At 48.3% G+C, this 24,783-nt stretch overlaps 1 protein-coding gene across 1 annotated transcript in view; it reads right to left on the minus strand.

Annotated features, from left to right (window-relative positions):
• Positions 1–24,783, minus strand: part of IGDCC3 (immunoglobulin superfamily DCC subclass member 3) — a 91,581-nt gene that overhangs the window by 37,378 nt on the left and 29,420 nt on the right. Inside the window, exons 3-4 of the mRNA XM_031059655.1 lie at positions 6,515–6,659; positions 3,707–3,837 (exon numbers count right to left, since the gene is read on the minus strand). Coding sequence (XP_030915515.1) covers positions 3,707–3,837; positions 6,515–6,659 — 276 coding nt within the window. The remainder of the gene's footprint in view (positions 1–3,706; positions 3,838–6,514; positions 6,660–24,783) is intronic.

Raw genomic sequence — 24,783 nt, forward strand, 5'->3', positions numbered from 1 at the left:
CTCTGTGAGCATCCTCTCTTGCTGCTGGTGTCACTTGCTCCAAAAGACCTGTCCTGGGACAAGGAGTGATGGAGGTAACAGTCCCTGACTCCTGCTGAGGAGCTTTCTGAGAGGAAACTCCTCTGATGACTGCATCCTACTTTTTCCTACCATTTTCCTGCAAGGAGAGGATGCATCCCATTGCACTGATACAACTGTGACATATTTGCTGCTCATGATACAATCACTAATCCTTTATTTGCACTATAGTAGCACCAAGTGGCAGCAACCAAGAATAAAACCCATCATGCAAGATGGATGTGCAGACCCATAACAGAACAAAATCCTGGCGCAGTGACCCTGGACACCAGACAGGCACAAAAAAGGCAAAAGGAAACACATTTCACTAGACAGAATGACAGCATGGGACAAAACCATCATCCTGTGTTATGTATACCACAGCTGATCCCACATCTCCTGAGTCCCTGAAAAGTGCCTTATCCCTGGGCCAAAAGTCCCTGCAGCCTTTACTCCCACTTTCTGGAAGCAGGAGAGGAGGAACTCAAGAGATATTCTCAGTTTTCCATCAGTAAACAGGAATAGTGAAAATTAGTCTTCCTCCCTGTCTCTGATGAGAGCTGGGTTATACTCAGAAATGCTGAGGTCAAAGCAATGTTTAAAGAATTCCATCAATCTTACAGCTGCTGGCAAAAAAAGCTCTGTACACCTGCAAAGAGAAATACCTGGGCTGGTCATCTGCCCCCAAGCAGGAGCGGGGCACAGGGAGGGCTGGGGAGCACAGCCCTGGCTGGGCTTTGCCAAAGGGATCAACCCACACTGACTCCTGTACATGGACTTTCCAATGTTCAAAAGGCTCACTACAGGGAAGTGATCCACCCAAATCTATCTACAGGGGCTTTTCTCCAAGAAAAACAATTTCTTCCTGCACTTTTGAGTGTTACTCATTCACAGCAGCTCAGGGGCTGGAATCAGGGCATAGCAGGGGGATTCCACAGTGGTCCAAGGGCAAGCACAGATCAGAGCAGCTCGTTTGTTAATTGTTCCTACGGGGGCTAAGCAGGGAGCGATAAAGCGACTCCGAGCTTGTGTGTAAATGGGCAAAATCCAAGAAAAATCACCGTGTCAGTGTGACTTAAGAGATGACTTTCTCACTAAATGCATTTCACTGCAAGCCATAAAATGCAGATTTTTTGATGAGAACCAGAATGCACAATAAATTCATATGACCGGCTGGTTAACCCCAAGAGATCTGAAAAACAATACCTTCCCCTCAGCACCTCGGAGAGCCTTTAAAACCCATGTAGATTTATTGTTCTGAATCACAATACTAAATGTTCATGCTTAGAATAATACAGTATTATCAGCGTATTATATAGCGATTTCAATATTTCAAAACACAGAGAAATGAAATGAATTGTCCAAGGTCACCCAAGAATATCAGCAAATGGGAGCCAAGCTTTAAGCAGAATTTATGAAACACACTACTTTGACAATAAAATATTTAAATATCACATTCTTTGATTTCTACTCTGAGTCTTAGATATGCAAGTTTTTGCGTGTGGATTCAGCTCCCTGAGTTTGGGCAAATGCTGTCCAACTCTGGAAGTGGCATTTCCACCACTGCTCACCTTCTGCAAAGGCCGTGGAATGGCCCCGTAGCTTTGCTGCTGAGCCCACCACCCACAGCAGTGACAGCTCCAGGGCCAGCAGGGACTGGGACACAGCAGTCAGATGTCAGCACTGCACAAAGGGACCAACCATGTCCCAGCATCAAGGAGGAGGTTTCCTTCTTCAATCAGATCAGCTCTTTGATGCAGGGTCAGGAAGGAATGAGTGATAAAATGAGGGACTTATGGCAGGCGAGTGCTGCTGGAGCTCAACAGGGTTCACGGCAGCGCAGGGATTTATTCTGAAGGGGGAAAAGGCTCTAATGATGCCCCTGGTCCCCAGGGGCTCTGCCAGCAGCAGTCACAGTGAGGATGGGGAGGTGCTGAGCACTGCCAGCAGTGACAGGCACTCCAGCAGGGACAGGAGCGTCGCCTGCCAGATCTTGATCAAAAGGACAGCAGCAGAGAGAGCCGCAGCTCGCACTGGGAAGGTGTCAGTGCAGAGAGGCAGGCAGCCCCCGCGGGAGCAGCTCCGCTGAGCAGGCACTTGAAAATAATCAATCAGCAGGATTGGAAGACATCTCTGTGCTGCTCACTGCCGGCAGCCCCGCCACCACCGCCAGGCAGAGGAGGGAGAGCGCTGCAAGCAGGCTCCTTCACTCCCCACGGGCAGCCGCCCCCCTCCCCCGCTCCTGCCGGGCTGTGGCAGTACCCTGCAGGGCACAGGCTTCCAGAGCCCATTCTCACCCTCTCCCTCCTCCCTCCCAAGTCACGGCTTGGATTGGAAACCTCAGGGAAGCTGACCTGGTGCTTCTCTGCTGGTGAAGCAATGGCTGAAGTTGCTGCCTGGCAGGGAAAAGTGGGAGCCCTCCTGCCATCATGAAGAGCAGAGAGACCATTCCCAAGATACAAAAAATTTGCAAGAATTCTGCTTACCCCATCATGCCTAATGCCATGTGCACAGCAGCACTCACGTTAGCTCAGTATTTACTGACACAATACCCACACCAGCAAAGCAATGCTCCATGCACCTCTGTGGCTCACCACAGCCTCTGCTGCCGTGCCAAAGCCCAGGGTTCACATGCTAACACGTACCTGCTGTCCTGATCTAACAGATATTTGTGTGTTCTTAGCAAACACCACAGAGCATAAACCTTTTCCATGGAGGTTTAACCCAGTGCAATGAGTTTTCCATGCAAATGTCCAGTTACAGCAGAGCAGGCACTGAAGCATGGTCCAAACCCTTCAACAAACACTTACACACCGTGCCCATATTCATCATCCGACTGCTTTAAGGAGGAGAAAAAACCACAAATGTTTCATGGACAGGAAACCTGGAAAATATCCATCTGCAATGAGGGATGGTCAGATGAGAACAAGTAGAGCTTTCTGCCCTGTGAGAAATAATAACTCAGGCCAGTAAACTGACACAAAGAACTTCACCACATTGATAATTTACTGCTCTTTATTCCCTCTATGTGGCTACTGTTTGCACAGATCAAGCAAACAGATAAGTAACAGGTACCCACAGCTCCCAGTTAACCTGCTTTCTTTCCCATCAGAGTTGATATACACAGCATCACTCTTCCCTCGGCTTCACCCCATTTCACACGCACTGCTTTTTTACAGTCAGCAGAGGCTAATATGACACTTGGTAGAGGTGTTAAGTCTGCTCCAGAACCACTGGCCAGGCAGTGTTTTGGACGGTGATGGGAAGCTGTGAGATGTGTGCTGGAAAGCCTCCAGCTCCTGGGTACCAACAATTACATGTACATGATGGACAGGAGCATCAGAGCTCAGGGGAAAGACCTTTGGCTGCATGTAAGAAAGAACTCAGAAACACCCACTAAACCATCCCTGGGGAGACTTCCTCTGCCTGTTATCTCCAAAGATGCAATCTCCATTTCCACAGGGAATCTGGGATGTCCCGCACTGGAGGGGATCTTAACAACTAACAATCCAGAACAAGGAAGGTGTTATGGCTGGACAGAGGAATGCCTCTCAGTGTGTTAGCCTGAAGCTCTCTCAAACTGTCCTGGTCCAGAACAGCAGTGGGAAGAAGACAGGAAGGCAGCCAGGACAGCGTAGCTGGCACTAACCTGACACGGTGAGCCGGGCCTCCCGGCTGAACTTCACGTTAGCAATATTGGTGGCAACGCAGTGAAATATCCCACTGTCTTCTGCCCTTAGCCCTGTTATCTGGAGAACCCCCTTGGGGAGCAGCGTGTACCTGTGGGAAGAGAAAACAGAATCAAAAGCTTGCAAAGCAGGACATGATGTGACACAGCGGGCTGCACACCCATCCAGGCAAGGCAGGCTGGCTCTCTGCATCCCAGTGCAGAGGTGCCAATACCACCAGGATGTCAACACTCCTTTAGGCTGAGCCCAAGCCTGCTTCTGCATCAGTTCTTACTTTTTTGGATACTTGAGCCTCTGGTCTTCTTTTACAGGGGAATAAAAGAAAATAATTTTTCTCCTGATGCATCCTTGAGAAATGGTGATTTTTGCTGGAAGGCTACAAAATAGATGCTTCCTATATAACCTGTGGAAAAGCTCTGGCAGTGCATTTGCATGTGAAGACAGCTGACATTAGAGTTATCATGACATGGGAATTACCACTCATCAGCTGAAGCACAGTGACCAAGGACAGGCATCAGAAACCTGTGCTCCACACTCTCCACTCCAGGCCCAGGACTCAAATCCATATGACTGTAAAACCTCGGATGCATGAAAAGGTATGTTTAAAATAAATATTGCGTGGGCAAATGTAAACATCAATAAATATTTTATATCTTTAAAACACAGGCACATTTAAATCACGCGTGCATACACACATATATGTACACATACATTACAGGTTGCTTGGCAACCACTTGTTTAAATTGGCTGGTAGTAAGTCATTACACTGTGATGAGTTAATAATCCATTTCCATCCGGAAGATGAAGAATATCTTTCTCCATATCAGCATATGGTTAAGTGCCTATAACCTGCTCCCTGCGCCGCGTTCCAAACGTGCGGCTCTGTGTCGGTGGCAGCACGACAGCAATCAGTTCTACACGGCCCCAAGTTGATTGCAATCTCTCTGGGACTTTAAAATGCCCATTGTTTTGGATGAATTATACTACAAGAAGCCTTCATTTTTGTTAACAATCTGCCCACAGCATTAGAAGATTCAATTCCAAAGCTATTATTCTGCCTTCAAAGCCTCCAAGTGCAAGACTCGGCATACAAATTTATATACACTTTATACGCAGAAATGCGCCAAGCGTGATTAATGCAGAAATCCAATTCAGTTAGAGAAGCAACTCTCATCACCCAGGCTCTGGTGTCAGAGATTAATCTACTGAGCTGACAATGAAAAACTTCCCCAATAACTTTACTCCTACAAAAAGCCAAATCTCTTCAAAATCAGGACACGAGTTTAAGGAAACTTTTCCTAGGCTACATCCTCCAGGGCTTGGGCAAACTCCCTTCCCCAGAGGAGACGCAGCAGGAACGAGCACAGCTTGGACCTTTCTAGGTTGGAGAAAAGTCTTGGCTTCTCAGCCTTGTGGTTCCCCAGCCTTGGAGAAAAGCAGTCCTGGTCACATTTAAATCCCAGCCACATTTCTGACCATCTGCACAACTGTGTCCCTGGGCTCAAATGCAAAGGATCAACGATTCATGAAAGACTTCAGGGAAACTTCACCTGTCCTGCAACATCTCACTGGGATGCCACACGGCATCCAGCACAGTTCTCCGGCCCTTACTTCTGCTGATGCCACCTCGGATCAGTGGCTCTGCTCTACCACATCCCCAGTTCAGCACCTGTATGAGTAAGAAGCCTTCAGAGGAGATCAAGTTCAACAAATCAACCTTGCGCTGGGCTAAAAAAAGCTTAGCTGAAAAATGCAAGGAAAAACAAAACCTGACAGTTGCAGTTTTCCACAGCAGATTTGGGCCTCTTGGGTCCTTCTACTGTAAGTTCACTGCCACTCTGAGAAGGTCAGGCATTGTTCCAGCCCTTGTGTTTTCTCCTGCCTCCAAAGAACCCAACCACATTCTGCTGCAGAACTGACATTTTTAAGAATAGAGGCTTTCAGGAAAATATTTACAGCTTCCTGGTTTCGCCTATTCCCAAGGCAGGGGTGTCAGTGCATGCTCGAGGTGTGCTGTGAGCGATTGTCTCCCGGCGCTGGTTGTGCAGCTCCCGGCAGCGGGCACGCGTTTCCTGCCAGCTGCGCTGCCCCGCGCCGCGCACCAAACCCTGATGAGGGACGCTTCCGACGCCAAGGGAGCGCCTGTCAAACACAGGAAGCGACGACGTGCCGCTCCAGGTCTAGGCTGGGAAGGGAGGCAGCTGGAGTTTCTCTTTAGGAGATTGTTTGGGAAATGGCAGCTCAGGGTGCTGTGGGAAGCTCTCTGCAGAACTCCCCACTTGCCACACATGAGGGAGTCCACCAGGGAATGGCAGCCACAGTGAAATTCAGCACTTGCAAGAGTCCAGGACCCATGTGCAAGATCCTAAGTCATGGATCTGTCTCAGAAAGACTTACACAAAATGGAGCCATGGAGGGATGACAAAGCTACCCAGCTCTTAGAGGCTTGCTGGGCAGGTCTCAATGCTGGAAAATAAACCTGGAGCAGGGTTGATCAGAGACAGTCAGTGCAAGCCCTTCAAAATCAGCACATAGCTTTATCTACCGCACCTGGGAAACGCCACTGCTCCTACAAGGTGTTTGGCCAAAAGGAGAGCCAAACCAGAAAAGCCACAACAAACTAAAAAGAGTCTTCCATGCTGGAAACACTGGCCAAGACCCTTAGCCCAGGTTAGTTGTGTCCAAGCACAACTGGAAGCAATAGAAAGTCTGGCCATCTTTTCCCACCTGGAGAAAGGTCAGCAGCACATGGCTTAGACATGTCCTACCTTTCATTGTCTGTGTTGACTGGCATGCTGTTCTTATGCCATAGGATGACTGGCTCAGGCAAGCCGTGGATCTGGCACTGGAATCTTGCTACACCGCCTTCCTCTACCACTGCATTCTGAGGGTGGATGTGGAAGTCAGACATTGCTGGAAGACAAAAAGAGAGACAAAATTATTCACATGTGAAGAAAGATCCAACTGGAAGATGTCAGCAACTTTACATGACCTAGAAACACACTCTCATTTCCCACAGAATGCAAATGGGACTGTAATGTAATGTAAGAGCAGACGGCCAGCTTGCAGCCTAGCCTTCTGCATGGAAAAACAAGACTAGTGGGAAGGTCTTGGTATCCCACCTGCCTCTGCACATTGAAATGATTGGCTCGACCAGAACAGCAGACTTTGCTCCAAGACCCTCATGGTGCTCAGCAAGGTCTGCTGGGGCAGCAAGAAACACAGACACTGCACTGGCCCTTATCAGACATCATTCCCAATAGCTTGAGCAGTCTTTGGATCCTAGTCCACATCAAAAGAGAGATGTATTCTTTCTGTTGCCATCAATGTCTTGCCTGTTGTAAATATCCTTCTGATATGTACAGCTTGACTCCTAAATTCATGTTATTTAAATAACTTCAGCAGAAGAATGCCAAAATACCCTAGTGAAACATACAGCCCTTGATTTCCACCTGTTTGCAGGTGCTCCTGCTCATTGCATACTCTGCCTTCCAGCACAGCAGCAGGAACAGCCACATCCCCAGGTTGGGGAGCAAAAGGATTCAGTCAAGAGAAAGAGCAGCTGCCAAGAGCTCAGCAAAACGAGGCTTTTGGGGCTGGGACCACCCGACAGCAAATGATGAGCCCCAGCATGCCCACGCAGGGTGAATACAGACCAGCCTGTTCCAGCAAGCCACAGCTGTAACCACCGTGTGGAAACACTCTGGCACGCTGTTAGAGCTACATAAATAATACCGTAATCATTACTATTAATTAATTGGAAGGTGCTGCCTGTTGACTCTGCAATAAACATATTCAAAGCTAATAAACATCCCAGTGGTTATTGAGCTCGTGATTCATATAAAGTGCTGCATCCACAGGAAGGTCTCTCTCATTACCATACAAAACAAACTCCAGGAGAACTCCCTGCTCTGCCGCCCCAGCCCGATGACACCCCTCTCCCCAGCAAGAGAACCTCGTCCCCTTTTACAAGCATCAAGTGCAATGACTGTGGGTCTGTTAAGGAACAAGCTGCCTATGTGTCAGGGCAGCTTAATCATTCATCTGCAAACTGCAGTTGGGCTCAGGCAGATGGGAGATGGCCATTAGCAATCATACATTAAATATGTGTTGCATTAACCTGCGCTGCTCCCGCAACCACCGCTCTCAACCCGCTGATGGCAGATTTGTTAAGCTGATGGAGTAGCACAGAGCAAAGCCCCAGCCCTGCACAGTTGCAGGGTTGGGAAGGTTTTGTAGGTATGAGGGTGGGATGGGCAGCCAGCCCCACGTCGGGAGCCAGACCGGGGAGTGGCTGCGCAATCTTCCAGCCAGATGGCGACACACCAGCACAAGGTGAAAGATCACGGAAAATTGTATTTCTCTTTCCCAAGATAAAAGCCAATGCAATTATCCTCTCTGGTATAGGATTATAGGATGGAGCCCAATAGTGCAATGGCAATTTACCCAATTCATATAGATTTAGCCTTGAAATGAGACTGATCATGGCTCAGAGCATTCAGACACGGAAAGGAGCCCAAAGCCTGCTAGGAGGTCTCTCATCACTAGGTGATGCCACTTCCAAGGTACCAAGGGATGCTTCAAAAGATGGGGGATCCATGGGTGCCTGCAGCAGAGGAGCTCAAGGGAGCCTGCAGAACATTTCAAGGCTGGAGACCCAGACCAGGGTGAGCATTTTTGCAAAGTCAAAGCTTATGGACCCTCACTAAGAAATGAATCCAAGAATTACTGAGAATGACACAAAGCTCTCTAAGAAAATTTTTTAAAAAGCAGGGATTCAGATGCCTGTAGGAAAAATCCTTTCAAATGTACAGATGCTCAGCACTGAGGTTTTCTGGTGGTTGACAGGGTTGATAAAAGAGGGAGGTGTGAATGAGAACAGCCCAGCACAGACTTCGCTCTGCCGGCTACAGAATTCATCGCCATTCCTTTATTTCAATAATATCACCTCTTATAGGTAAAACTGCAGCAATAACCTCTACTCTTAAAGACACCAGTATTAATATTTATCATGAATAAAACATGGTAAGTTATAAATAATTCAGTTATGAGGATGTTAAGTAAAATATTACTCTTCAACGACACTATAATGTGGCTTTGAAGCACAGTTTTATGTTAAATGCCTAGGAAACACTGTGACCCTTGCCAAGACCAGCTGGTTTGCAGAAGATGCATTAAAAATTCATGCACTGAGCTACAAAATGCTATTTTTAAAACAGGTTTACGAGTTTATTTACAGTTGCAGAGACAAAAGACTTTTGGAGCATCTCCTGTAAAACAGCAACAAAACTTCAATGTGAGTGCCTACTGGGTTTTCAGCCTGGGAATAAATCACTGGGGAGAAGGAGAGGAGAGGGACAAGAGCTCAACTGCTTCACAGGGCATTGCCTGGAGGAGCTAAATCTCTGCTGACCCATGTGAGGTTTTTATATATATCCCAACTGACTGTAACAAACTCATGCAGCAGAGTGCTTGCTCCTGTTTGTCACTTGCCTTCCCGTGGCAAGCAGCAGGACCCCGTTACCAGCCGGGCGCTTTTGTTCCAGCCAGCCAGGAGAAGAGCTGCACGTCAGCCCGGGTGGGGTTGGCCAGCAGCCAGGGAGCTGCAGCTCATTTCTATGCTAATGGCTATAATAATTTTAAAAATAAATACATGCAATCACAATATTCACCCGCGAGCTCCTAAGAGGGGAGGCACTCACTAATCCATCTGCCAGCGGTCTCTGCCATCCAGCAATGCAGCATCCATGTGCCAGTGAAGGGACTGGTGCTGCCCCAGGCCTTTTTTACCATCATCAGAGGGGTGAGTGCCACCCTGTTCCCATTAAATTTCCCTCTGCCATCTCCTTGTGTCATCAAGCCATAAAAATAACATAAATCACATGCACAGTCATTGCTCCACATTAATGCTCCAAGCTGTGATACCTCAGTGCTTTTGCTATCATCCCACCTGGATTTTGGCTGTGGTACACAGCAACTGCCACAGGGCACAGAAGGACAAAATTAGGGCCTACAGCAGACAGGGAATGGTCCTGGCAGCCCTTTGATGCTGCAGGCATGGAGCAGCCTCCTCCAAAAGATGCTGTCCAAGGCTGGATTCAGATTGAATGTTGACTGTCTAGAGTCACACAGACACATGAAGCAGAGGAGTTACTCTTCTTCTGCCCTTCCCCTGTGTTATATAACTAAGGACCTCAACTAGGATGATGCTGGATCACAGGCAAGGCTCTTCCATATAGAAACCCCCATGCTTGGGATTGCCCACCACTTAACCCCCACTGGGATGCAGTCCCTGAAGGCATGTCCTATGGACACAGGTGAGCAGCAACTCTCATCCTCATCCATATTCATGGAGGACTCATTCTGGGGTCTCCTCTAATCAAATCACAAGCACTTTCTCCATCCCAACAGGCCCGGTGGAAAGGCCAATGGAATAAAAATGAAAATAGCTATCGAGTGAAATTTTCTCTACTCCATAAAAAACTAAATTGAAACCATTAGTGGCCAATCCTTTTTTGCTCAGTGCAGCATTAGTGCTAAGCCAGAGATTGACCTAGATTTGATATAGAAAAAGAAAACATTAACTTGGTATGTCAAAGCAAATCCCAGACCTTTAGAATCATTAAAACACAAACATTGTGCAGGCACAAGGAGAGGAGGAAGACTTGAAAGGTTCAGTGCCAAACATGGTGTTAGGAGAGCATTTGGGAAGGCCAGCTAGTTCTGCAATCAAATTGCCTCTTGATTTTAAATTACTTATGGGGAAACAGAGACCCAAGCTGGCTCTGACACAAGATGATGCTGGGGAGGAATAAGCACCCACACCACCACAGATGCCACACAGTCCACAAATAGCAGCACACAAGTGAGGATCCTTTCTTCACATTTCTGCCACCAACCTGTTAAATTCAGACCTTTTCCAATGGAGGCATGTGGTTAAAATGCCTCAGCTAACACAGTATAAGGAACAAGAGTTTTATGGGGCTGTGCCTCCAGTACCTGGGCTTCCAGATGCTCCTGCCAAGGAGGGCAGGCTTCATTATCTCCCTTACAACTGAGGAAGGTGAAATCCGGGAGGCAAATTATTTGCCCAGAGCAGAGAACAAGCCATAGGCAAGCTGACCCCTTCCAAGACTGACTCAATTCCAACGACTGCTTATTCTGATACTGAATATACAGTGAGCTGCTGATTTTTATACTCAATTTCTCTATGTACTAATAAAATTGAATTCCTCTTCAGGTCAGCAGAAGCCAGGGTTGTTTTTTAAAACACAAGGAACACCATGCCAATTAATGCCAAACATGAACCACTCTCAAATCAGACTGAGAGCTCCAGCAGAACCAACCTTCAATATCTGCGAGGCTCACGGAGTACCCAACTGCTTTTCCTGAAAGCCACCAGTGCCAAGGCAAGCAGAGGGATTAAATTTTCAATTCCCTCTTGGCTTAAGAGACCCTCACTACTAAGTCAGCAACCTGCCAGGGAACATTCTCAAAGAAGTCAGTAGGTAAAGGCTCTGCAGACTCAGGTCTTATTTGTCCCCTCCACACTATGGAAATGGAGGATTTGCCAATGAGAAGGAGCTGGCACAAAAGACGGGGGGTGTGTGGACACCACCAATCCAATCCTCTCCTCTCTTCCCCCTGCCTTCAAACAGCAACGCCTGCCCAAGCCTTTAAGAAAAAAAGACACTGAATCTTCTTTCTGTACTTTTTAAAGATGCATTTTTATAAAGCTAAAAACCAAGCCCACGGCAGGCCAGCCCAGTGGCTACTCCAGCTGCAGAGCAGCCTCTGCGCCTGCGAGCCGGCCCTGCGTGTCTAATGACGCTTTTGTGCGAGGCTGTTGCTGAACTGCCATGAGCCCAATTTTGAATGCAAGTCGCTTTGTGCATAGTGAAGCGTGAACAACAGCGCCGCCCATTTATCTATTTAATTCTCCAGGAGTAGCAGGAGCGGGGCCCTTTGCTCACATCTAAAGGGAAGAAAAATCGCCTTTCTCTCAGCTTTGGAAAGGGAGGGAAATATTAAAGAGCAGCCGTGCCTCTCCCAGCACAGAGGAAAATCCTCTCTGCCCCTGTCCACTAATCATAGCAGGGAAAATCCCAAATCTCTATTGTCCATGCTGAGCCTCAGATCTCAAAAGAATATGAGCTGCAAGACTCAGGAGAGTTTGAAGCAAGGAAGACATTTTAGAGGAATGTAGTTCATTTAAGAGGAACCAAAATACCAGGTGAGATAAAAGAGGGAGGATGACCCACCTCGGTCTGCTCAGAGGTACAGGGAAATGGTCAGTCCTGAACACTTTTTATTTGGAATATTTGCAAACAGGTGCTTATTCCTCTTTTGCTTTGGCTGTTGTTTTCTTCCCTTGGAGCTAACAGGATGGCTCAGAGCATGAATGGAGGACGGTGCAGGGTCTGTTCTCTCTGCATTTTGCAACCTCATGTCTCTTGTTTTCACCCACAATCAAAGCTGACTGAAAGAATTTAAAATAGGCTGAGAAGACAGCACATCATACAGACCTCTCTAGCTGAGCAACAAAGTCTCCACCTGGCCTGTTTTCTTCTCCTGTCCCAAGCTCCTGGGACAGGGATGAAAGGGAGACAACAGAGATAATGTCTCACAGTGGGACACAGCAGCTGCCCACGGGAGGGAACATGCAACATAAATTTTACAAGAAGAGTAGGGGGGGAAATCTGCTACTCAAGTAGCAGGAGGCTACTCAAGTCAACCAGGAGGCAAATTTTTGTCTGGTCTGGGACTGTGGCTTCTCAACTTTTTGCATAACAGATTAAATGACTGTGAGCCAAATCCAGCTCAGGTCACCTCCCTGCTGCATCGCAATGAACAGCCCTGATGGACGCTACTGACCCATGACTTACTGTTGGGTTTGCTGCTTTCAGAAGCAGAAAAAAGCACAGAGCCCTGTAGGGGCTGCTTCCGCTTAGGGATGATAAATATCCTGTGAAAGTAATGAACACATCTTCACTGCATGCAGAGCAGGGGTCAGAGAGAACATCCTCAGGAGCCCCTGGCTGCTCTACCCGCCCTGCACAAGCGAGGGAACCAAGCTGTGAGGAGGATGATGGGTTCTTCCTGAAAAGGTCCCTGTAGGGTGGCACCTGGAAACCCTTTGAATGCCTGCACTGCAGCTCCACTCCTCTTCCTGAGCTTGACTGAATGTGCTGCTCATTGCCAGCACACCCAACCTCTTCTGCACAATCACAGTGTCTCCAAACCCATATTCTAGTCCTAGAGAACTTACTATATTCATGGTATTTATTATAGCTCACTTATTGGAAAATTAACCATACCACCATCAGGTGTTGATGCAGGGGTACTCTCCTGTGAGCAGGAAAGATTTTTGACTGGATAAATGCAGCCTCTGCACCACACATGGAAATGAACAGGGGCCCTATGGGCCAAGGACTGTTTTATACTGCAGTATCTCACAATTTCTATAAAACTCACAAAATGCTGCACCTCTAGAGAGAGATTGTTCTCACACTGTTCCAGTACAGCACATGAGGGAGTGTGCTCAACATTCCACAGCCCACCACCCCTGTTCGTCTTAACTTAGGGGAGCACAGAGCACCAGGGGAGCTGCCAACGCCAGAGGAAACCCTCGAGAGCAGCTAGCATTTGCCATGCTCTCTCTCATGCAGCAGCACTGCCCAAATGCTGCCTACTGAGACCCAAGACCTGCTACAATGTGGCTGCAGCCAGAAATCATCCCAGCCTGGAAGCAAGAGCAGGGAGTCCCTGTGCATCGGCACTGAGACCCTCTCTGAGGTGCAGTGAGAAACCAGGGCTGTCTGAGCACCCTCACACCTTAGGGACAGGCACTAAGTGCCACTCATGGTCACAAACAAAATCCAACATCATCCCTCCCTTGAGTACCAATAGAACACTCTACTAATGAGGCAATGCTGCTCCTTATAAACCACTTTGAAAGATGCATCTTGGCAATCCCATGGATCAAATTTCTCACTTCCCTCCATGCTCAGAGCACATGGCAGCATCCCATCATGTTACCTGCTACGCCAAGCAGCACAGCAGACAGCCTAGGGTGGTTATCCATCTTCCAGCACCCTCTTGTTTTGCAGGGGATCACTAATAAACAGCCCCTTTAGCGCTCTCAAATTGGTTTCAGGGAGAGAAGAAGTTGCTGGTGAAGAGGAAGGCATTGCTGGGAGAGACCTTTATCAGGGAGCTCTATTGCAGTAATTTTTCAAGATGAAATTGCTCTCCAGCTCATGACAGCATTTAGTGTATCCTGAGGCGACCATTTGTGAAGCCAAACCTGTGGTCCTGCTGCCCTGCTGCTGGAGGGAAGGGGGAGTATTAAATGTCATAAACAACTCTTAATTTGCCTGGGCGGACTGCACATGGGGCTGGTGATTCTGCAGTGCAGGAAAGGGTTATCTGTCAACTGCACAGGGCCCCAGCACCAAGGGTGATGTTGGCCAGGCAACACTGGCTGCTGTGACACCTGCCCAGAGGTACAACACACCACAAAGAACTCCTGTATTTTTGTGGGGTGACTTCTTAAGAAACCCCAGCTTCACACAAGGCTCCTCCACCCCAAAGCAGGGCTCCCCTCCAGCATCACAGATGTCCCCTCCTGTTGCATTGACAGCAATGGCTTCTTCAGGACTTTCCTCTGAAGCACACATTCGCTCTATTTGCAAAACAGCAATGATTTATCCCACTCAAGTGCCCCTGCAGACCCCTGAAGTAATGAGAAAATGAAAGGCAAGCTGTCCACCGGCCTCTGGGAAAGGTTGGCTCGACAAGGGCAGAGCAAAGCGTGCAGTATGCTGCCAGCAGGCAGGTCTCTCATGCCAGATTCCCATCCAGAGCTCCTCGTGTTTTTCCTACTCTGACACACACAATTAAGACAAATTACATAGTTACCATTTTGATTTGTTACACAATACTGATGTTTTCCATCCCTCTCCCAAATATTGATGGAGATAGTAAAAGAGGAAGCTCCCACACAGCTGGTTTTGGCCCTGGACCACTTTGTTTGCAGCCAACTCCTTCCAATATCGAGCGCGGATGGACGAGCAATCCTGCTTTTCATCAGCTCAGAGAGGCAGCGAGCCAAGCGAGCACGAGGTGTGATCCTCAGCAGCCCTCACAACACCTCTGAGTAGAAACATCCCTGCTCAGACCTCCCTGAGCAAAGTCAGCAGCTTCCCTGCTTTTTTGTGCTCCCAGACGAGCGCACACTTTGTTTTGGCATCTCCAGAGGCACTGGTGGAATCCGAAAAGGTGAAGGCAAGGAAGCTTTTCATCACCACTGCCCACGGAAATGCCATCAGCCTCGCTTTCAGACAGGGAGCTGTCCTGATTTACAGGCTAATGAATTTTAAATGAGATGCATTTTTTAATTTTTTGTTGTCAGCCCCCATTTTTCTGCCAGCAATCATTCCAGTAATAGCTTTAAATTTTCAGCATCTGTTTTTACCAGCTCTCTTGTAATTAGTTTACTAATGTATTTCACTGCGCCTTTGTTATTTTCAGAGAATTACTTCATTCCCAGCTATCAGAGATAGTGCACTTCAGTCTATAAGGAGTTTGGCCTTTGTTCCCCCGTGGTTATTCACATGGGGGAAGATGGCTCAGTGAATGACAAGCCTTTCTATCACTACACATTCTCCATTTAATGTCTTTATACTGGCTCATTAATTACCACAGAAATCTCCTTTCCAAATGGAACCTGTGATTTATAGAAGACTTGGGCAAGGTGCCATTTTTATCGGGCTGACAGCAAACAGCACCAGTGCTGGCAATTCCCTCTTCATTTTCCTCCTGCTGCAGCAGGGTCAGCCCTGCTGAGGTGGGAGCTTTGCCTGGGCAAGGGAGCTCAGTGAGTGCTCAGTGCTGCTGAGCCACAGGCACCACACTGCTCTGGCTCGGCTGGGATGGCCAAGCCCTTGGCAAATTGAGATACAGCCCCTTCTGCCTGCTGCACAGATTGAGATATTCCCTTGGGCAGCTGCTGGGGAGTGCCTGGAAGAGGTGAAACTGCCTCTAAGATGATCTCTTTTCCGAATCTGGTGGTCCAAGGGGTGGCAGTGCATACAGCAAAGTATCTCATAGGTCTTGGCAAAAACCCAAGCACAGCATGGAGACTCTGGCTTTCATGATAGAGTGGGCAGTCAGAGGTGATGGGCTCTATGGCACCCAGAGGCACCTCTCTGCTGTGTCCCATCACACAGCGGGCCTGAGTGCAAGCTGTATCCCTCAGACTCCAAAGCATTACAGACTTGCAAACCTCCCAGCACATGGGGTCCAGGCAGGGGGAAGAGCTTCCCAAAGACATAAGGCAAAGGCTCCCTGTGGACCCAAGGCAGCCAGAGCAGGGGGGAAAGGCGGCTGTGGAAGTACCCCAAACAACGGTCCCTCTGTCCGACGGAAATTAACTTTAAATCCTTCAGAACAGTGTGTCTTTCACCACGTCCATACTCTGCCGAGCATGATAAACTACTCCCCTTCTTTATTAAGGAATGAAACAGAAGTGGAAATGGTGCACACGATAACTAAATAAGTTATTTAAATAGAAAAATAATCACAAAAGGCTGGATTCCCACAGAGGAGCTGCCTTACATCACAGCAAGAGAAACACTCAGCATCCCCTGTGCACAGGGAGAGGAGAGACCACAGGATCACAGCACTGAGCCAGAGCAAGCAGAGCACAGGGTTAGCATTGCAAAAAACTGCTCTAAAGCTCCTTTCTGTTCATTTTAACTCTGAATTTCACTCAAACACAGGTGATTTTTCTAAATGCTGAAAGCTGCTCTGCTCCCATCCCTTGGTGTTGAGCACAGATATTGTGCTTCGATGTTGCCCAGACCAGATTGAAAGGGATAATGTCAAATCTGTAGAAAGGACTGAACTGTTGTGATCCTGAGAAAATCCAGGTTCCTCCCAGGTCTGCTTTTCCTCCTAGCAGCAGCTAAGCCGTTAGCTGTCATCTCATCCCTGTGGCTGAGTTACTATATAAATTCCTGTTCGCTTCTTGGCAATAGCAACAGCTTCCTATTTTGCTGGCAGCAATCCAGGGGAAATTCAAGCTGAATTACAGCCATTCTTCAGAAAATAGGCCAAATCCACGAAAGCAGGACACATGACCGCAGACGTAGAGCTCGTCCTTTTTTCTATTTATTTCGCGGCGAGAAGCCCCGTTGGCTGAAAATAGCTTATCTCTGGAAGTCCCCCCTTCCGCTCACGGCTGCCGCTCCTGGCTGCCAGCCAAACCATTACCACCTCAAAGAGAAAGTTCAGAGCTCCGGCGGATCGGCCCCACGGTACAGGACGTGCGGTTTGATGTTTGCACCGATTTCTCTCTGGGAGCTCAGAGGAGATGGGGATTGCATTTCTGTGCACGAGCCGGCGAGTGTTAACTCCTTTCCTGCGCCTCCGCTGGGATGGGTGCACCTGGGGCTGTACCCCAGCACCGCTTGTCAGAGCAGACACAGCAGTGTGTATACACATATGTACACGTCTGTGAACATACGATAGGAATAAATTGCTCCCTGTGAGGGTGGGGAGGCCCTGGCACAGGCTGCCCAGAGAAGCTGTGGATGCCCCATCCCTGGAAGTGTTCAAGGCCAGCTTGGACAGGAGTTGGAGCAATCTGGTCTGGTGGAAGGTGTTCCTGACCATGGCAGGAGGATGGAAGTAGATGATCTTTAAGGTCCCTTCCAACGCAACCCAATCTAGGGTTCAATGATTTTATGATACAGTATGGGGGTGACGACACAGGTCGGACTCTGTGAGCCAGGGTCCCTCCAGACATCCACTCTCACGACAAGGTGGCAACTTCCATTTCATGACAGCTCAATGTGAAGAAGCCACTCTGTCTCAAAGCACCTCTGCCCCCACAGTGAACCTCTTCTCCTCCCTGTGCACCCCACAGCATCCTAAATATGACTGGCAGACGCATCACCATCCTGGCAGACAAACACAAGTAAGGATACAAGAGAATGGCTAAAGATAAGGATGTGGAAGATGGTGACATAGAGGAAGAAAATGATAGCAGAGTTACAAACCACCAATCTCACCATCTTTATCTTCCTTGCTATCATCAGACCATCACTGAACCCGAAGAGCAGTGATGCATTCCAGAAAACACAGTTCTCCAGGGAGGACTGGCTTCTTGTTGATAAGAAGCAGGGAGGCTTATCTTCTAAACCCACTGTGACACCTCATCCTGGGCCCAGTTTATCAAATTAAACTCATTACCTCTGAGGACTCACTGAAAAGAGGTGGCAGGAGGAAAGTCGTGGGTCAAGGAGGCGACGCTGGCATCAGCCTGCGGTGCCGCTCTGGGATCGGCGCGTCCTTTCCGGCACGTGCCAGTGGGACAACACTGCCTGGGAAAGCAGCACCAGCACTAAACCATCCCAGAGCATCTCGCCAAGGAAGCAAAGCGACAGAAAAAGGGGACACACCGATTTCCTGCCAGGCCATCACAGGGCTGTCTGGTTTATTGCACCTACAGCCACACCACGCAGGGCTGTGCTCGCTGGGTGAGGTTCCTGGTTTACAAGAGCAGGTTTCAATATGGTAGAACAACAATCTGGCTGCGCCCATGGGAGAGCCACAACTGGGATCTGCCATCACCCAACCTCTGTACTGTGTCACAACCACATACAGAACTTTGCATATTCATCTCACTGCCGCAGACAAAGTCCTTTCTGTGAGGAATTTTTAAAATGAGCAGTCGAGTGAAAATAAATTTCAGCTTTGAGCACTTTGCTAAGGCATTCAGATATATACTTCAGATGCTTCTAATTTTTTTTTTTTTGCTTTTTTATCCCTGATTAAACAAACACAGGTCACCTCAGGTGGTGCCTCTCCTCTTTTTGCAAGGACCTTTGGTACTGTTTATGGACACAGGATACAACAAGAAGCCCTGGGTAACAGGAGGAGAGGGCAGTGAGGCTAGGAAGCCTTTGAAGAGCATTCCCATGGGATGCTCCTGGATGGGATAACTATCAGCTTGAAGGGCTACAAGGAAGGGCTTTATGAACTTGTTGGGAGGAGAAGAGGTTGGAAGAGCTTATGTTATTTCCTACTGTAAAATCTGCAAATATTTTACCTAAACGTGTTTGCTTCTTCCTGTGTTTGTGCACCCTGAAACTCACTTGGGCAGGCTGGGGGGGGAAGGCAGCCAGACTCCCTGAGCAGTGGTTCCTGACTAGGAGTCACAGAGTCCCCTGTGACTTCCACACCTAAGCCCTCTGCAAGTGCACCAAGTCCCTACACCCTCCACTGATCTCCACCCATCCTACCAAACAAGCCCTGGCAACAAAATTCAGCATCATGGACAAAAGACAAGAGGAGGTGCTGAAAAAGAAACCCAGCACACAGTGCTTGGAGAAGAGCTCAACATTGACATTGCAGCTCCTGCCAAAGGAGGAAGAGGTAGAAGGCATGCTGGATACTCAGGCAGCAACACAATTCAAATTTAAATACCAGCATTAGCCTTCAAAGACTGTCAGTGATGGGACAGCCAGACAGACCTGCAACTGCCTGGGACTGCTCTGTCCCCATCCCTGCTCATGCACGTGCTGTTCTCATTTGCTTCCCAGACTCATTCCCCATCCAGGTGCCAAGGTTAACATCATTTAGCCACCTAAGCTCTCTGTCAGCAGAAAATTTCATTTCAATTAAAGCTTAAATTTGGGATGCCCACATGAATGTGGAAAGCTGCGTGGGCTGGAGTGATGATAAATGCCAAGGAGCAGCAGCACTGCGAAAGTGATGTGGGTTTTAGGGAGCAGGCAGAGGTCAAACACTGCACCTGAAAGGAGGGATTGCAGAGGGGCATTTTTAGTGACTTTGAGCTCTGAACTTGAGCTTTGCCCCTGTGTTTGCAGCACACTGGGGGAATCAGAGCCAAAGCCCTGCAAGCCTGATCTTCAGGGGGCCCTTGCAGGGATGCTCAGTGTGTCCTGTACCAAGTATGAGGCATCCATCCTCTCCCTCCTGAAATGTGCATCTTCGTCAGAAAAAACACTTGCAGCCCAAAACAGATTCCTCTCCAGTATTAACAAAAGAGATGAAAACTCTGTAACAAACAGGGGATTGTAGCACAGACTGTTAAGAGACCTGAAAAACTGCTGGAACACCTGAAATATTCAGGAAGGCAATTAAATCTATTTTAACAAAACCTCATGGCATATAATGGCCCCCCAGGAGACCCACTGTAATACCCTAATAACTTGTTTATGTGACCCAAATGTCCAAGAGGATGTTCCATGAGGGTGTACATGCACATGGGACTGTGCACCCCATGCATATTCAGGCAGAGAATAAAAGGCAGGAGAAGCAAAGTCCTTAAGGTACTTGCATGATGCAAGGCAGGAGCATCCGCATGGAAAACACTGTCAGCAACTTCACAGCCCTCGCCACCACGAAGCAAATAAATAAATAAAGAGAGCTGCAGGAATTAGCTGTGAGGGTGACAGCACTGAAAGAAAATGAAAGCAGAAAGGGGGGTAAGAAAAAACAACCAGCCCGGCTCGCTTTTGTGCTCTCGCACAATGGGGCACGTCAGCTCCGGAGCCTCCGCAAGCCATCACCCGCCATCTGGCAGCGGGCTGGGCCGCTAATGGGAGGCCCCGGAGCCCCAGCTGACTCCCAGAGCCACAGGGGAAATCAAGCTGATGATCTCCCCACATTAAGCCATCTAAATTAATGCAGATGCGTGGCCCGCTTGCGAGAAATTCGGCTGGTGAGCGGCGGCGAGGAGAGCGGTGCGAGGCAGCTGCAGCGCGCCCCGAACCCGGGAGCCGCAGCCCAGGGCTGACTTCAGCAGGGCCGGCCCGGTGCGAGCCTCCCCGGCTCATCTGCAACACAAATTGCTGGCGAGGGTTTCTGGAAGCGCTGCCCTTGTCATGCAGTGCTGGCAGCTCGGCTGAGAGATGCACAACCCCGGCCAGATGCAAATTCTGCAGCAGCGGGGACAGCCCAGATTAACTCAGAACACACTCTCCGAACCAGCCTCATTAACTGGTGTCCCTGTAATGCCCTAACGGAGCAGACTGGCTGGGAAAGTGCCGTGCAAGGGGTCCAGGCAAAGCAGGGCATGATGGAGGTGTCGATGTGAGCGCTCTGGGCCAGGTGCAGCAGCAGTGCTTCTCCCTAGCAGCAACCCCGATGGTTTTGGCAGGGTGGACCCCAGGGGACACAGGTGCCAAAGGAACATTTGCAGCCACGAGTGTCTGAATTCCCTAAGCACTATGGTACTGGACAAGTAGTACAAGTAGTACAAGTATGGTACTGGTACTGCAGAGCCTGGCAATGAATCATAAGGGAAGAGTCAGTGCTGGTGCAGCAGAGGGCTGCCTGAGCACCTTGTCAAGGATGTGAGTTCAGCTCCAGCCTCTTCCCTTGCCAGCTGTTGCATGAGGATTAAGAGAACAAACCACTGGGAGTTAAAGATGCACAGTGCTCTCAAGGCATGGAAATGATGCTGGAGAGGGCATCTTCAGCCCAGGGGACACACAATCCCTCCTTTTCCCCTGCACCTAACACAACTGCGCCCCTCAAAGTTCCCAGGTGCTACCCTGGGGATATCTGGATGCTGATCCATATCTGATGCAGGTCAGAGCTCTCTGAAGGGACTCAGCTCTGGCTGGAGCAATGCACAAAGATATGCCCCCTCCATCTGGGTGCAAACAGAAAAACCAACCTTCAGGGAAGAATTTTGTTTCTGCCCTCCATCTGGCTTCATGGAACTGATGGGAACCCAGTTCCTGTAAGTGCCATTTATCATCAGTGCCAAAAAACCACCACATACCTCCCCAGAGTGAGCTCAACCAGCAGACACCTCCTGGGAATTGCTGTGACAAACCTCAGACCATGTAAAACCTAAACTTTTAACAACTGAGGCACATTTCAGCCTCCCCAGGTCCAGCTGCTGTTGTACAGCCCAGGGAACCTCTGGGGGTGGCAGTGATGCCTTGCAACAAGCAGGTATTTGGGGATCCATCACTGTCACTGACAGCTGAGATCCTGCTTACAGCACCAAGGGTAAACCCAGACCCTTTCTAATGACTTTGGATTCATAACCTATTCCCCACAGACGGAAAATTTTATTCCCAAATGCACTGAGACCCACATGGCAGCAGTTTGAGTGATTACAGTCTCTGCTATCACTTGCAGGGAGGCAGAACCCCCCCATTTTATCTAAAGGGGAGGGTGGTAGCATATGGTAAGCGTAGGTTACACTCAGCCCCAGGAGCAAAGCTGCAGCCCTTACACAGCTCACACTGCCTCTGAAGCCTGTTCCAGGTCTGTAATATCCCACCAGGAGAGAGGCAGAACTTTTGCTGGGGTAGGAGAAGGGGAGAAAACCTCCCCATGCAAAATTTGCTTCCAAATTCAAGCTAGTTGAAATAATCTGTTGGTAAACACAAAGCACCATTGGGGTAACAGCTGAGTGGAGGCCTATATTAAGCAAGCATCTTCAGATGAAAATATCACTCATCTAAAAGGCATCACTATTCATTCATGCTCAATAAAACACAAAATGGTTACAGATAGAGCTGATGGAAAATGAGAGAGAGAAATGGAAGTAAAGGTAAAGCTGCCAGGCAGGAAACAGCACAAGAAGGCAAAAAAAAAAAAGAAATATCACTGTGAAGAGGTTGATTTAGCATTCTGCTCTAGGAGAAATTTCAAAAGCAGGTTTTAATATCTGATAAAACTTCACTGCTGGTTGCCACGCTGCCTGACAGAAGCACAGAAGGGGACTAATAGCCCTGGCATGCGACATGATAAAACATTTTAAGCCGCATAGCTTCACTTGGACTTGCCACTTTTAAGGCCGTTTCACGGTTCACTGCTATCCCTCAGTGTCCTACCAACAACCCCTGAGCATGCACAAGCTCTCCTCGACCCACCAGGCAGGTAGCTTCCCCCAAGGATGAGTTTTTCCAGCCTGCAGATTATCACAGGTGAATATTACCATTTGGCAGCATTGCTGCAAGGAACTGCAAGGGCTGAGTGCAGGGCACCCAGGCTGGTGGCTCTGGTCTTCTCACCAGATAATCTGGCTCCTCTGGGGCTCTCATCCACTAAAACAGGATCCCTTCAAAGTCCTACATCATCCAAACCCTTCATCCACCCAGCTGGATGCTGCTGAGTTGGCATTAACAAGAGACGTGGGGGGCTTGGTTTGAAATACACCTCTGCTTTATAGATGATTTCCCAATCTAATAAAGAGACGAAACATTATCTGTCTTTCCTGCTCTTATTTCCCAAGGAACAGCAAGAGTGGAAACATCTTTCTGCCTCACCAATAAAACTTTTATAACCCACTTCCCTGGTGGCTTCTAAGCAAAGGCCCTTTTCCCAATGAGAAGCCTGGGGAAAACAGGGAAAGGAGAGGTATGATCTGTATTCACAGCCCACCCTAGCTCAGGTGGTGGCATGAAACACTGGAGTCATGCCTGGATGCAGGCAGTAAAAATACTCCTTTTCCCTTGCTGCCCAAGGATTGTTCTTGCCAGGTAATCCATGCAGAGGGTTATTGGATACAGCACAGGAAAACTACCATTACCAAAACTTAAAAGCTACCTAGTCATTTGAGAAAAAAACAAAAACAGGCAACTGAAAAATAAGGCAACTAAAAAAACAAAGGCAATGAAGACGGGGTGTGTTGTTTAGGTTATTTTTTTGCAATGAGTTGGTACCAGCTTTGTCTACTGGCATCCATCCTGCCTTTTTCAGTTTAATTTTACAGCAGGAGAGGAGTAGAAAACTGGGTGAATTTGGGCACAGTGTAGTTTACCTGCACATCCCTCTGGACCCAGACCTCTCACTTGTAACTCTGCATTTCCAGGACTGCCAAACTGCTACAGGTGTATGGCTAAAACAGATGACACTACAGAGCAGGGTGGAGATACTTTAAGTTAATTTTTTAAAAAAGCACAGGATTATCAGCACACAAATACATCAACAGGTAGCAGTATTTCCACATTGTATTTCCAGGTGGAAGGAGGAAGAGCAAGCAGAAGACTGGCTGGCTGGCTGCAAGCAATAGTATTTGTCATGGTCTTCCCTGTGATGCTGCCCAACACAGAATAATACTTTATGAACAATCACAAAATCATAGAATGATTTGGGTTGGAAGGGACCTTAAAGCTCAACACATTCCTGGGACACCTTCCACTATCCCAGGCTCCAAGCCCTGTCCAAGCCGGTCCTGAACATTTCCAGGGATGGGGCAGCCACAGCTTCTCAGGGCAGCCTCTGCCAGGGCCTCACAGGGAAAGAATTTAATCTCAAAATCAAATCTTACTCTGAGCTCCTTCATTTTAAAATCCCTCCCTACGTGGGAGACAAGCTGATCAGAACGTGTGAGAAGGGGCACAAACCCATGGACTCACATCACAGCTCCAGGACTGCTCCAACTGAGAAAGGACAGGAGTGGCCAAGGCAGGTGATTATAACAAAGCCCTAATTAGAAGAAGGGACAGGAAGGACATGGAAGGGGAAAAAATATCCAAAGCAATATGCTTAACTATCCTGGAGGAGCCTATCCCCAATGATCTGCTACTGCCTCTATCCACATACAGGTTATCTTTTAAGATTGTTTCTAAATCCAGGAAACTTTTCCTGGCCACAAGCACAGGGTCAGGGAGGGGGAAGAAAGGAGAAAGCAAACGACTAATGAAGAGAACAGGATTTTTTTTTTTTTAATCACATAAATCAAGCCAGGGAAAAGACTTCATGCCCCAGAAACCCCAGGCCAGGTTACTCATACATTCAATCATAAACTCCAGGAAGAAGAGGTCATTCCTTTCCTTCTGCAAAATACTTTTTTTTTTTTGTCAGGAATGGTTTTAATTAGTGTGCCCAAAGCTTGTGAGCAGCTCTGGGAGCTGAGAAGCCTGCTCTGCTAATGGTCTCAGAGAAAGCCAAGCACATCAGCAGGATTTGTCCCAGCTCCCAAATCTCATCCCTTTGGCTCCACATATCTCCTTTGGAGACACCATTGCCATTTCCCTAC

Source organism: Geospiza fortis, unplaced genomic scaffold, assembly GCF_000277835.1.
Source record: "Geospiza fortis unplaced genomic scaffold, GeoFor_1.0 scaffold2, whole genome shotgun sequence".
Classification (NCBI taxonomy): domain Eukaryota; kingdom Metazoa; phylum Chordata; class Aves; order Passeriformes; family Thraupidae; genus Geospiza; species Geospiza fortis.